The sequence below is a fragment of the Gadus morhua genome, chromosome 13, assembly GCF_902167405.1.
Source record: "Gadus morhua chromosome 13, gadMor3.0, whole genome shotgun sequence".
Classification (NCBI taxonomy): Eukaryota; Metazoa; Chordata; class Actinopteri; order Gadiformes; family Gadidae; genus Gadus; species Gadus morhua.
In genome coordinates, this window is record NC_044060.1 from 24907228 (window position 1) to 24922227 (window position 15000).

The 15000-nt window shown below is 48.2% G+C and overlaps 1 protein-coding gene across 16 annotated transcripts in view; it reads right to left on the reverse strand.

Annotated features, from left to right (window-relative positions):
• Positions 1-1872: 1872 nt before the first annotated feature.
• The window catches only part of cadpsa (Ca2+-dependent activator protein for secretion a), a 173731-nt gene continuing 160603 nt past the window's right edge, over positions 1873-15000 (reverse strand). For 15 of the 16 annotated variants that reach the window (XM_030375229.1, XM_030375228.1, XM_030375226.1 and 12 more), the window contains 2 exons: positions 8292-8396; positions 3892-4169 (listed from right to left, as the gene is read on the reverse strand). In XM_030375229.1, the coding sequence (XP_030231089.1) occupies positions 3999-4169; positions 8292-8396 (276 nt within the window). In that variant the 3' untranslated portion in view covers positions 3892-3998. Of the gene's footprint in view, positions 4170-8291; positions 8397-15000 lie in introns of all 16 variants that reach the window. The other variant, XM_030375220.1, reaches the window with a different exon arrangement.

Below are 15000 nucleotides of genomic sequence, written 5' to 3' on the forward strand. Positions count from 1 at the left end.
CGGGCAATTTGAGGCGTGAGCGCAGACAAACACGCATCAGCGCCTCCTCTCCGTGCGTCTCCCGCGCCATGGTGTCACTCCGTCTCCACGAGCCTAACAAATTGCTTTTGCAAAAACAAAACCGAGAGGAAGCGGTGATTGGCGAGCTAGGACGTCTCCATATTGCTTGATATCGTTCTGGGGTCGTTTCATTTTCCTCTCGTCATTGTCCGCACGGGTACCAGGGGCCCCTTGATGGACTCGAGGTCTGGACCCCCCCACCGGCCTAATACAGTAGCGAGACTCGAGGCCAGGTCTGACTGTGATGGTCAATTGCAGATTTTTCTATTTGGATATTGTTATCGTTTTCCCATTTACCCTCTTGATTGGAGCTTAAAAATCAAAGCAGCTCAGATCGTGCCGGCGTAAATCTCGGGGCCCATTAATCCTCCTCGGTGTCTCTCACACAATACCGCCCCACTGCGTGTGGATTTATGGGGAAATTAAACAGATGATATTCGATGGCAATTCACTGACCTGATAGACTGAATGCCAAAATAGTTGTGAGATTTGTTTGCGTGTGTTTGTGTGTGTGTTTGTTTGTGTGTGCGTGCGTGTGTGTGTGAAATGTATGTGTGTGTGTGTGTGTGTGTGTGTGTGTGTGTGTGTGTGTGTGTGACTGTGAGAGTGTGTGTGTGTGTGTTTGTGTGTGTGTGTGTGTGTGTGTGTGTGTGTGTGTGTGTGTGTGTGTGTGTGTGTGTGTGTGTGTGTGTGTGTGTGTGTGTGTGTGTGTGTGTGTGTGTGTGTGTGTGTGTTTGTGTGGGTGAATGTGCGTGCCCGTACATCTTTCTGATCATTCCTTAACTTGGTATGGAACGGTTGACCTCGGAGAAAATTAGGTCATGGATTCTTTGACATAATGCTCAAAACAGCGAAATTCTTTCTTATCTTCTGCACTATATCGCTCTCGGTCCAGTATTGGAAGTTTATAGCGTATGATATATTGGACGAGGCATTACCATTTAGCATTACTTCTTTATGTTGGTTAATTATAACAAATTCCCAAATTGACTCGAGTTTGATATCAAACATAAAACATCCGTGCTGTACGTTTATGTAAATAAATATTGAACAAAATTAATTTACAAGTTAAAAATACACATTATATTTGATAAATTACAGGTTATAATAGCAAAGTAAATGCGAATCATGTCCCCAAAAACTTAAATAAATATAAACAAAAACTGAACCAAAAAACAGAATTAAAGCTGATAATTTTGCACATTGCATGCCTGTATCAGTTGTCCTTGTTCTTAATACAAGCATTACAACTAGGCTGGACTGGAATCTGTTTTTCTTATTTTTTTCTTAAGAAGGGGATTTTAATAATTAAAACATATCACATCCTCTTTACATTTCTGGGTGTCTTATGTCTAATCCCTGGGGCTTTTTGATTCAATCGTGGGCTTCTTGCCCTTGTTTTTGGGCCTTTCTTGATTTATGATCTCTCCAGTTCTTCCAATCGCCTTGTGGATGCTAAAGTAAGGAGTGAAGCCACATCTTAATCCAGGACATTTAATCTGAGACCCAGCAAGGAGGTCGCAGGTCAGAGCCACAGATTAACAAATATGGATCTTTTGCAGTCTGTTCAAAAGCATATCACCATCTCCTTCAAGCGAAGTGACATCTGTCATCACAGACATCTTATAGGCTTGAGCCTTTCTGAAACGTAAAATAGCATGTGTGATAACAGTTTTATTTTATTACCTTAAACATACAGGGTTGAATCATGAAGTTCAACTTTAGATGAGGACAATTGTATACTTGCATAGTTATTTACACAGGGTCTGAACCACTAGCAGTGCAACCTCTGAACAGAAAACAACCACACAATCTTTCCACATAACCTTTATTGGAGATGTCTTTGTCTGATTTTGCTAACCTAGAAGGCAGAAGCATGAAGACTCCACGACGCGACACAGGGAACGGACATCTTCTGGCTGAGTACACCTGGGACATGCAGTCTGGCACGCAGGCCAACGTACAACTCTGGGACACGGTTTATAAAACAACATTGGCAGGGAAAGAATTCACTTCCCAGAATCCATTATAAAAATGTGAAAAAACTAACTGCACATACACTCTAGAATTACATCTATTCAACATACAGACCATATAACTCAATAAATGAACCAACTTTATTATTTTATTATCTTCAAACTCAATATTTATAAATGGAACGATCGACGCTTTGTGTAAACATCCGTAAACATTTCAGAATAATTCTTAATCTATGGATAAATATTGCATCTGAGAACAAAAAGGATATTTGAAAAAAACAGCTTTAGGCTTGTGTGATAAATACAGAAAGCATGAATCTGGATAAAGCTCAAGCAAAGCTCAAATCCACAGTGTGTTAAAATCAGATTCATTAGATAATAAATGTACCTTTGGGTGGTTAACATCCACCTTGGACAGGGACAGTAATGATTTATTGTGTATACATACTAACACAAACACACACACACACACACACACACACACACACACACACACACACACACACACACACACACACACACACACACACACACACACACACACACACACACACACACTACATGGGGTAGCTGGAATGAGATATCTATATATCTCAAATAAATACAAACCAAACCAGGATGACAAACACAGCATCCACAGCCACACATGATTACAGAGTGTACCAAAAGCAGAAGTTCTGAGTCCCCCTTCGCTCACATCAGTCAACTATTCCAGGTCTGACAAATGGTTCTTTAAAGATCTGCTGCGTGTTCCAGTTATTGTTATATTTGTTTTTGTGGACGAAACATGCAGACCGATCACAGAGAACACACAAGGTCATATTCACACCTCTTACAACAATGTGCTAAAGCTTCCTCCAGGTGTAGAGTTCTCTAAAACCCGGTACAGCAGCCCTCTGCCCCTTCTGATCCTTCCACAGGGACACATTCATAGCCCGACAACACACACAAATGGTTCTCCATATTGCTTATCCAGAACACGGAATGGAGAGCAGAATATCACAACTCTCCTCTTACACAATGGCGCAGCTACGGGTCAGAAGTGGGCTTTTGCCCCTTGTACCGGGTGGGCGACAGCGGGACCCTGGAAGGTAAATATCTGTTGTGGTACATGCATTGTTTGTCAGGCTACGTCAGACAGCGGCAGGACTTATTTCCTCCTTAACCATGCTACACTGGCCCTGGAACCCTAGGCTTTCCATCTCGTGTCCAGCAGGGGGGCACGGCTTGGGCGGGCCGTCACACCGCGGCTCTCAGCACACACACTCAACGCCAATCAATATGAGCGGGAACGAAGGACATGAGGGGTATATACCCATACGTTGGGTTCACTTTGGTCTGTGAGCCAATTTCATTGCATCATGGAATCTGTTTTTGTTCTTTCATGTAAAGGTGGTGTTCCTCGTCACAATACATCAGTTTAATTTAACATTGATTCATTCTTCTGGAAGAGGGAATTAGTATGGCAGTGGACTGTCTAGCAGGCGGAGCAGATATATGACTCCTTCTCATGAAACCTCACGTCCGTTCTCGTCTGGAATACATGTGCTTTAGCCCCGAGTTAAAACGGCCACGAGTAGTAGCTTTCATAATATGCTCACGTGTTTGTTCACAAGTCCCAGACTCATTTTTTTTTTTATATGAGCCAAACATAGCTATCACTTTATTTATAAATTAGCCTTTCTTTTGGAAGATGCAATCATTTGGCAAGTATGAAAATGAGAGTATGCAGGTTTTCAGAATAACCTGAAAGATCAAATTGGAAAGCAAATGTTATTTTCATCCAAAACATTAGTCCTTTAGTCAGAGAGGCCTTTAGCTCCATCCCTGCAGAGCAAAACCTTCTGAGACGGTCCTACTCCCTCCCGTCGGCTCGCCGTAGGGCCAGTGTGTCATTGCCAAGGGTCCTGTAAGGTAGGGTAAGACTTTTGGGGGGGGGGGTCTTCGTCATGGTTTGATCTAGTGATCGTCGTCTTCGTCGCTGTCTCTCATGGATATACCTTGCATCCCCCCTTCCCTCACCGAGGCGGTGGCCTCTTCCAGGGTCAGCCGGTTGCGGACTGTGTCGTACATCTTGCTGTTCAGCGTGGAGTCCGGCACCCCCTGCAGACGGAAGTCCCGGTACTTCTTCTAAAGGGAGAGGAGGAGGGGAGGTCAGTGAAGTCTGGTACCTCTTCTAAAGGGAGAGGAGGAGGGGAGGTCAGTGAAGTCTGGTACCTCTTCTAAAGGGAGAGGAGGAGAAGAGGTCAGCGAAGTCTGGTTACCTCTTTTAAAGAGAGAGTAGGAGGGGGCGTCAGTGAAGTCTGGTACCTCTTCTAAAGAGAGAGGAGGAGGGGTGGTCAGTGAAGTCTGGTACCTCTTTTAAAGAGAGAGGAGGAGGGGAGGTCAGTGAAGTCTGGTAACTAATCTTAAGGTAGAGGAGGAAGGGAGGTCAGTGAAGTCTGGTACCTCTTCTAAAGAGAGAGGAGGAGGGGAGGTCAGTGAAGTCTGGTACCTCTTCTAAAGAGAGAGGAGGAGGGGAGGTCAGTGAAGTCTGGTACCTCTTCTAAAGAGAGAGGAGGAGGGGAGGTCAGTGAAGTCTGGTACCTCTTCTAAAGGGAGAGGAGGAGGGGAGGTCAGTGAAGTCTGGTAACTAATCTTAAGGTAGAGGAGGAGGGGAGGTCAGTGAAGTCTGGTAACTAATCTTAAGGTAGAGGAGGAGGGGAGGTCAGTGAAGTAGTTCTTCTAAAGGGGGAGGAGGAGGGGGAGGTTAGTGAAGTCTGGTACTTTTAGACGCCCTATTAGACTGAGGCTCTAAGACGCCCTATGTGGCCCTATGAGACTGAGGCCCTATTAGGCTCTATGAGACTGAGGCCCTATGAGGCTGAGGCCCTATGAGGCCCTATGAGACAGAGGCCCTATGAGGCCCTATGAGGCTGAGGCCCTATGAGGCTGAGGCCCTGTGAGGCCCTATGAGGCCCTATAAGGCCCTATGAGGCTGAGGCCCTATGAGGCTGAGGCCCTGTGAGGCCCGATGAGGCCATATAAGACTGAGGCCCTATGAGGCTGAGGCCCATATAAGACTGAGGCCCTATGAGGCCCTATGAGGCCCTATGAGACTGAGGCCCTATGAGGCTGAGGCCCTGTGAGGCCCGATGAGGCCCTATAAGGCTAAGGCCCTATCTGGCTGAGGCCCTATTAGATCCAATTAACTTTTAGTTGACAGTGAATGTTTTTTGGAATGACCCAAGATGAAATTGGATCCAAGGAGCCAGCACCAAAAACATGGAAGGCATCCGGCACAGGCCCCCAGGAACAGTGCATACTTCCGCAATCCACCATTGCTCAGCGGCCAAGCCTGGCATTGCAGCTGTTTAAGCGGGCTGTGGACGGGTCCCTCGATTCAAGGGGCTCAGAAGCAGATATCTCCGTTCACTCCAATACAAATGGGGAACAGGAATGTGTCCCCGCAAAAAATGTCTGGATATCAATCAAAGGCTCATAATTATCTTTATACCATGTACTAATAAAATGTAAGTTTTCGTTTTTCAAAACGCCACCTCAAGTGTTTTATTATCCTTTTTATTTATTTATACTTTTCGAAGGAGAAGGAGGGGTGGGCAGCTGAAAGGAGTCGTAGTGAAACAAATGTTTCGGCCCGGCATCTGAGAGGGCTCAGTGCAAGGCTACGTTAACTTCGTGTCCACTTCGTGTCCGAGGTTTTTCCTTTTACCTAAAGAGCACCTATTAGGCTGTTTCGACTTTTATGACCTATAAAAGTTGTTATATTTAACAAGAACTTGGATACACATTGTCAATTCATGGATCTCACCACCTTGTTTTTTGCATAAGTTCAATATAGAGAACTGAATTTTATATATCAGCAGAAAAGTTGTAGTCGCTGCCACAAATCGCTATGGACAATAGATAAATGGTAGGTATAGAAACAGAAGAACTATTCCCTATGTTGACATTGACATCATTGCCTGAAATTGCATTTAAAAAGGCCTCCAGCAAAAGATTATGCCATTAAAGAGCCAACTCTAATAAAATGTAAGTTTTCGTTTTTCAAAACGCCACCTCCCTCGCTGCCAATGTTTCAGATGTTATTCAACACTGTGATTAAAAAAATTGTTTTGGGCTGAGAGTATTAGGAAAGGGGGGGCCGTGTTTTCCCCATGGTTACGACCCACGCCAACTTTATAGTATTTATTTGGTACCGTAGTTGTGTAACTGTTATGAGCGGTATAATGAGCTATGTTGTCTATAAAATGCACCACACAGTAGAGACCTGCGCGGGACTGTTTTCTTCATCCCGCTCCTGCCCGCTCCCGCTGATTTTCTGACCATTACCGCCCGCGCCCGCAACGTGTGTGTTACACTCCCGCCCGCTCCCGCAATGTGCATGTCCACTCCCGCCCGCACCTGCAAAACTCTGAGAATTTATGCCCGCACAATAATAGAGATGCATTGATTTTGTGTCTTCTCCTGTCCCGCAGGAGAAAACACGTAATTATATAGGCTATTAAAAAGAGACTCATGGGCTGCGTGTCTTTTGACGCACTGGTCTAGCGCTCCTATTTCGTTGTTTTCATTTTTCAATTCAATAAGGGCTGTTTCATATTCTATTCTCCTCTTCTGTAGGCCTATTTTATTTATTTACAGGCCTAGATTTAGACCTCCTGTCTGTCCCGCAGTGTTTTGTTTTACCCGCCCGTTCCCGCCCGCAACAAAGTTCAAACCGCCCGCTCCCGCGAGATTTGGGTTGGGTCCCGCGGGACCCGGCGTGACCCAATCCCAATGCAGACCTCTACCACACAGCATTAAACTATACTAGAGGTTGAGCGACTGCAACTCGCGGGCTCAACCTCCTTATGAGATCCACTTAAGGCTGATTATCATTTAGGGGGTCACTCAATGACATGGTGAAGCGTCATCAACACGCCCACTGAAGTGCTGTGAGAAATACAGATTTTCTACTCCTCATTCACATATAAGGTCATTTACGTTTCCAATGGAGGAAATAATACCTCAAGGGTAGCATTATTCAGGAGATTTTCAGGATACAAATGTCAGGATATGTTGTTCACACATATGGCCGATCAGGAGAATATCAGGACTTACACGTGTGTCTGAAAGCAGCTAGTGTGTGAGCATTTGATTACATTATAAAATTACTCAATTTATGGTAACAGGGGTAATTTTTCAATGGAAAGTGTAGTATACTATGCATGCAAAAATTGTAAATCAATTATTAAATAGCTTTTACTGTTATTCAGGGCTGAAAAGTGCATTGACATTTTAAAATTCAAGGCAACTATTGGTTAGTTGAAAATAATAATCATCATTGAGATTAAACATCTCTTCCAGTGTCCTGGCCAAGACTGGCAGCAGTAGCCTAAAGTCACACATAGCATACACACAAAACATAGGAAAAATAAAACAACTAAAACAGTCCGCAGGGGGGAGGGGGGGATATTAATATCGCAAGACATTTGGGGAGGCTCAAGGAAGAGAGTAATATTAAGTTTGAGCAACACGTGTGTCGATGGCGGAGCAGTCATGTTTAAGGGCGAGTGTCGCTGTGTGCACGTGCGTGTGTGTTCTTACCTGCGCGTGTGTCGATGGCGGAGGCGTTATGTTTGAAAACATAACGTCTTACCTGGGCGAGTGTCACCCAGGTAAGTCTTGACATACGGTGTGTGCGCATGCGTGTGCGCTTCTGTGTTTGTGTCGCTGCCTTTTTCTTGACGTGTGATGTGTGCGCTTGTGTGTTTGTTTGTTTGTGTGCATGTGTGTGTGCGTTTCCATGGATGTTCGTGCGCGTGTGTGTGCGGTGTGTGTTTGCGGTGTGTATGTGCGTGATTGCGGTGTATGTATGTGTTCGTGCATGCTGTGTGTGTGTGTGTGAGCTGCAGGCTGCTTGACACATGCGCACATGAGTAACTTGAGTAACTGGTGCGACAGGCCTGCTATTATAGTAGTAAGATGTGTTGATCGACGTCAGACTACCTCGGTAAGGGTAGTCTGACGTCACGAAAATAACGCCAGCTGCTTTAAGCAGAGAGGAAGATTCTCTTAGGGAGAATGGAAAAAAACAGGATTTTACCCCTTTTTCCTGTAAATTGGGGACTTATTTCAGTAACTGTGATAAAAGGGCATAGATTACTCTGTTGACGTTTGAAACCGAAAAAGGTGTTTCGGGTTCACTGGCTCTTTAAACAGGTCCCATCCATAACAGAGTGTTTTCACTAGTAGCTGAGAGTTTCTCACCTTGACAACCCGGATGAGGATCTTCAGCTGGTACAGGTGGAGCTGGAGGTCCATACGGTCAGTCAGCCATGTTCCAAGGAGGTTCATAGTACTGGTGTACCATTGCTGTGAAAACACGCACGCACGCACGCACACACACACACACACACACACACACACACATACACACACACACACACACACACAAACACAAACAAAATATCTAGTAAAACCAGGTAAATACATGAAGACTAGTAAGGCTTTTTCACATCACACAGCAAGACGAATAGTGATAGGAGGTACTACTTGTGAACTACTTTTTTACATTTGAACTGGATACCCGCCTCACTAAAGCGGATGTAACATGTTTAGCAAAGAGCTGAAACAGCACAGTAAAATGTCCCACTCCGGTCCCCTGTGCAGACTGAGTTGCCCAGTGTGAGCAACCCTCTGGGGGGGTTCAAGGGGGGGTGTACAGGGAAGATCTTGGAGGAGGGGAGGTTCGGAAGGTTTAGTGGTAATATTCATATTAATGTGCATGTGAAGCTGTGCATCCTTGGTCCACAAGTGAACCGCCTGCTGGGGATCCGGAGAACTTGGACCCCAAAAGGTCCAACGCCAGACAGACAGATCCTGCGGGTCCGTCCTCTGAGCAGGTTGGAACATGGCGGTGGGAGGCAGCGACGGGGTGAATCAGTGTGGCGCCCCGGTGGCAGAGCTTCCTCTATAGCTCAGTGTGCCTGTGAAGGCATCGCTGCGCCAGCAGGCCTGTGATCTCGCCCCGAGCGTAACCCCCCGCAGGGAGGCCAGGCCTGGAGCGACGCATCCACCGCATCGCATATCCGTGCCTTTCTTCTGCTAATGGGATCTAAGGCACTGCAGCAGGCTGGGGAGGTCTGCTACCTGGGTTAAACATTCCATTTGAGCCATGCCGGAAACCCTGGACCAGCAGACAAGCACTGTGGTTACCCCCCCGTAATGGTTCTTTAAATTGGGGTGTTTTGTTTTTTCTTGTCATTTTTTTTATTTTCATACTCAGTCAAATGTTCAGGGTTCATTTGAATGAAGTTAAATCCGTCGTATCAACCTTCTCATTCCCTGCTGTGGAATCTCAAATGACTAACCCACTGGTTTCATTGGTGGTCTCCTCATGCCTCTTCGTCTCCAAATGGTACTCTTAACACCATCTCCGGAGCAAGCACTGCAACTTCACAGCAAACATATCCAAGCTTTGGAAACCAAACCAACCAATGGCTCTCGTCCCTAAAAAAACATGGAGGTGTCAAAGCCCTCGATCGCAGTCTGATCAGAGTGCAAGATCTCTGTGGAGGATCTAAAAGAGGATCCACCTGCCTATACCAAACAACTGGTGACGACTTTAGAAAGCCTTGTCGGAGCCAAGCTTGTGAAGTGAACAGTGCTGGCCCCTTTTACTTTGTCCCCCTTGGCAGAGGCTAACAAAAGCATCCATCTGACGACTTTACTGCCTCTCTCTTTTTCTTTCTAGGCCGAATGGGGATCAGCGGGGGGCAGGCTGCCTAACAGCCAAAACAAGCGTTATGTGTCTCTGCATACTTAATGCCATAACCTGACAACCATCAAATCTGGGGCGTTGTAACGACTCCATCTGAAGTGATGGCTTGGAGGGGCAAAATCAGGACCAAGAAGGATGTCAAGGGGTGTGTGTGTATGTGTATGTGTGTGATTTGCGTATATACACGTACACACACACACACACACACACACACACACACACACACACACACACACACACACACACACACACACACACACACACACACACACACACTCACACACTCTTTCCGCCCCCAACTACACACAGATGAACCCCCACCTGGGCACAAGCAACAAGCCCACCCTTTCCCATCATCACACACACACACACACTCACACACCACAGACACATGCGTGCTCTCACACACACACATCCACAAACACACACACACACACACACAAACACACACACACACACACACACACACACACACACACACACACACACACACACACACACACACACACACACATTCACAGGCACACAGAAGTGCACGTACATCTGCCAGTCCATCCCCCTTGGAGCGGGAACCGGGAGACAGAGCGACCTCCTGCCCTCTTTTGACACCAGCCCATCACCTCTCCACCATCACCTCCTCCTCCTCCTCCACCATCGCCGCCTCCACCAGCACCTCCTCCAGAATCTGCACTCCCTAACCTCTACCCACAGCCGCACACACGCATGCACACACCCCACTCACCCACACACACGCACACAGTCCACTCACGCACACACACACACACACACTTCTCTCACGCACACACTCCACTCACGCACATACACACACACAAGCACTCAACTCACTCGCACACTCCACTCACGCAAACACACTCACGCACACACAAACAGACATTCCACACATACGCACACTCTCCACTCCACGCACACACATACACACTCTGCTCACACACTCACTCTCAGAAGGTGCTGTTCACACCTGACGTCTTTGCATTTTTAGGGGGAGCTCCGCTGCGTGGGGGGGGGTAGGAGCTTGGTGAGGTTAGCGACTTCGTGTCTCCACCACCATCATCACCAGTTCCACTCCTGCATTCACCTAGCCCCCCCCCCCCGCTTCGGGCTCGGCGAGCACTGATGCCAATGAACCAGCCGCGCTATTCACAGTGTGTCTCTGCTCTCTCTCTCTCACAGCAGCACCTTGTGGGGACAGGAGGCCTCCTCCAGGGGCCCGTCAGGGCTCCGTGGACCTTTGTGCTTTTAGGAGCGATGAATGTGGTGGGCTGAGGGCCCCCCCTCCCATGTTTTCCTTTCACAGGGGGTACACAGGGATTACAAGAAGCCTGGGACTCTGCCTCTTACTGCCTCTCCGTTGCTGCGTGTGCGTGCGTGTGTGTGTGCCTAACCACGTGCATATATGTGTGCATGCGTGCCTGGGTGCGTGCGCATCCCTCCTTGTGTGTGTGTGTGCGTGTGTGTGTGAGTGCGTGTGTGTTAGCGTGCCTGTCTGTGCGTGCGTGTGTTCATGCCTGCCTGCCTGTGTGCGTGCATGCATGTGTGTGCATTTTTTCAGTGTTTAAACAGAAAAGAAGTCCAGGAAGGTGGAGGAGAGTGGCCATGCCCTCTCTCCGACAGAGCGGCTATTAGCATGCTAATGTCCCGGGACCCAGGAGGAGAGAGCGGCTTGGTTAATCCCAGCGCTTCAGCGGCCGCCGCTCTGCTGCTGGCTGTGTTTGTGTCTGGCTAATCCCTCTTTATTCTACCAAGACCTTCCTGAAGTCTAGTGGTGATGTTTTTAAACACCATTATGCTAAATTAATGTATATAGTTTCATCAAAATTATGAAATGCGCCAAATTCCAAAGAGAAAGAGAGAGCGAGAAGCTTTGTGTGTGTGTGTGTTTGTAAGGCGGGCTGCATTAGTAGTAGTGTGTAGCACGCACCCTGCTGAGAGCCAGCTGTGTCTGCAATTAGTGGGAGGCTTGGAATGATGGCCACTGAAACAGAGACACTAATGCTGAGCAACAGGCCCTAGCTGCTACACACAAACACACACACGCGCAGGTACACGCACACACAGGCACACGCACATGCCCACAAACACACACACACACACACACACAGAGGCCACATTAGATATACAGTACTTATACAGTAATCTCAACACACTCTACGTAACTCTCTAAGTAATGCCTTTCACTGCAGTGCCTCTCCATCCCACAGCGCAGTCACAGGCACGCATACAAGCGCAGACACGAAGAAGCACAACACACACACACTCAAACTAAAAGACCAAGTGGTTAATCAATGCTGTGGAAACATTTCTCCCATCTGACAGTGGCACATTTAGCCCAAAAATAACCAGGCCCCCTTTGGGTCACTGAGAGCGTGGTGGTGGTGGAGGTGGTGGAGGTAGAGGTGGTGGTGGGGGGTCTTTAAATCCAACTGCGAGACATTATGCACTTAGGACAATGGGCCGGTCTAATCCTACCTGCTCTGCTTTTAGAGCCACCACAGGCCTACTGGGATCCTCAGTAGGCCTTCCCCTGGCACGCCAAATGAGGACCTATTGATGACGACACTTCATTACCATAGTAACCCACTCAGAACACTACCCCTCCCAGACGCCCCCAGACCCGCCCTATATGTCCATACACACACACACACACACACACACACACACACACACACACACACACACACACACACACACACACACACACACACACACACATTATTACAGGCTCACCTTGTCACCCAGAACATGAGAGATTAGGGAGAGAGCAGGAGGCTAATACAGCACCTCAACTCTCCCAGAGGCCAGGTTACCCCCTGTGTCTCTCTCCAACTCCTCTCCCTCCTCCTCCTCCTCCTCTCCCTCCTCCTCCTTCCCCTCCTCCTCCTCCTCTTCCTCCTCCTCCTCCTGCTTCCCCTCCACCTCCTCCTCCTCACCCAGTTTCTGAGGAGACTTGGCTAGGTTGGAAGGCCGCGGGACAGAACAGGACTCCCACGGTTTTGACCGTCCAAGCGGGTGTTGAGTGGCAAAGCTTGGTCTCTCCCTAGGTCACTGCGGGGCTGCAAGGAGCCAGAGGAGGAGGAGGAGGAGCAAGAGAAGGAGAACCTGCATTTCCAACTTTCTTTGCAATTTTTTTTATTCCCCTTTTACAAAGCGGCGGAGCGCGGCATTATGTTGAGATGTGTGTGTATCGTCTGGTTGTAGCGGAGTGAGGGGGCAAAACAGTGGGGGCTGTAGCCCGCCACGGCCGGGCCCCCGGGAAACAAAGAGCCAGAGAAAGGCTTGAAGGTGAGAGCCATAAGGAGGGAAAAAACAGCCGCAGAACACGCCGCCTGCAGGGCCCGGGGAAAAGTGAGCCGTTCTGCTAACAAAGAGCGGCTGGGTGCGGAGGAGGAGCGGCGGAGGAGCGGCGGAACGCGCTGTGGACTCAGCGCAGGGGAGCGGGGGCGGGGTTCTCCTGAGCCGCGAGGGGAGGGGCTCCCTGTGAAGGGAGGGTGGGGGGGGGGAATGGAATAAGCCAGCGAGCACTCGAGGGCCCCACCGAGCACCTGAATGGCAGAGGGTCCCAGGGGGGCCTGTCGGAGGTGAATGGGCCCTGCTTTTTGGTTCCAATTTGTCTCTTTTCACCCCGGCTGGCCCCTGGCCCGGCTCTGACAGATGTACAAAGAGGGAGCGGCGCTGGGCCACACCACACACACACACACGTACACACACCACACACACACACACACACACACACACACACATGCACACACACACATACAGACAGTGACAAGCATGCACACAAACACACACGCATGCACACCCACGCACACATACGCACACGCACAAGCACAAACACCCACACACAGACACACACACACACATCGCGCACAGCAGCTGTCACTTTTGTGGGACGAGTTAATCAAACAAATACCAGTAAACCGGCCTGCTTTAATGCGGGGTGTTACTGGCGGAGAGGGAGGGCTTGTAAAGAAGCGATTGAGAAACACGGGGGTTGACATGTGTGTGTCGTTGATCAATTCACCCCCCCCACCCCCCTCCCTTTTATCGTTAAACAGTGAGGACTTGACAAAAGAAGACGTCTCCATTTAACTTGCGTTTCCCCCTCCCCTCTGCGGCTGGATCTTGGCTTTAAGGGTCCTTAAGTCTGCTCCCCCTTAGCCAATCAGCCCTGGGAGTCCCTGGTGGAGGATTTAGGTCTAAAGAAACCACAGAGAAAACAAGGAACGCTTGGGCTCCCAGTAATGACGACCGACTGGTAAGCTGCTTACACACTTCATTATACTGGAGGGAAACTTTTTTGGGGGGTTCATTTAGTTGGAGGCTGTCAGCCTTACAGCGGGTTGGCCTTTTTTATGATTATTATTGTGGCCAACAATGGCTGTTACCATCCTCCCCGTTGGCTGTAATCCCTTTACTGTCGCCTCACTTCTCCTTAAAGAGATTAATGGGCGACATGGAAAACAACAAGTGGACACTGTTGGCCACGGCTGCTTCATACCGCCACAATGGTTTCCAACGCATTAAGTCATTCCAGTCCTGGGCCCGGCAACAAATTCATCACCTCAATCTGGGGGAAAAGTTACCATATATTCCATTCATTCTCTTTCTATATATGTTAGTATATCACCATTGGAATGACTGTAGACATAAAGCCCTCCAAAAAGGCCCAACGGATGGGTTTTTTACAACATGTCTCTTGTTATGAGGGCACATAATTCCAAATCTCCACTGCAAAAACACTCAAGACTCACTTGTCCAGAGTTCCCCAAGACTCTGCATAGCCACCCCCTCCCAAACCCTCATAGGCACTTATTGTATGTTGTACTTCCTGGCACTTAATGTACCCATATATTGCTATATTAACCTAGTGATTGTTTGTGATGTAGGTACTGTACCGTCAGCGCTATATTGTCGTTTCACCTTCTTCTGACCAATGAATTTATTGGGCCCTATCTTGCATCCGGCGCAATTGACTTTCTCACTGGTGCATGCGTCGTTGTTAAGTTGCAACTGGCACAGAGCGTTCTTTTCCCTCTGGCGCCACGCGTCGGTAAATTAGGGAATGATCTTGCGCCCAAAGGGGCGGTTCGGCGAAAGGAGGAGGCGTGTTCTGGCACAAACGTTCCCTGGTGCTATTTTGCAGTTTCAGAAATCTTGCGCCACAAACCAGGAGATACC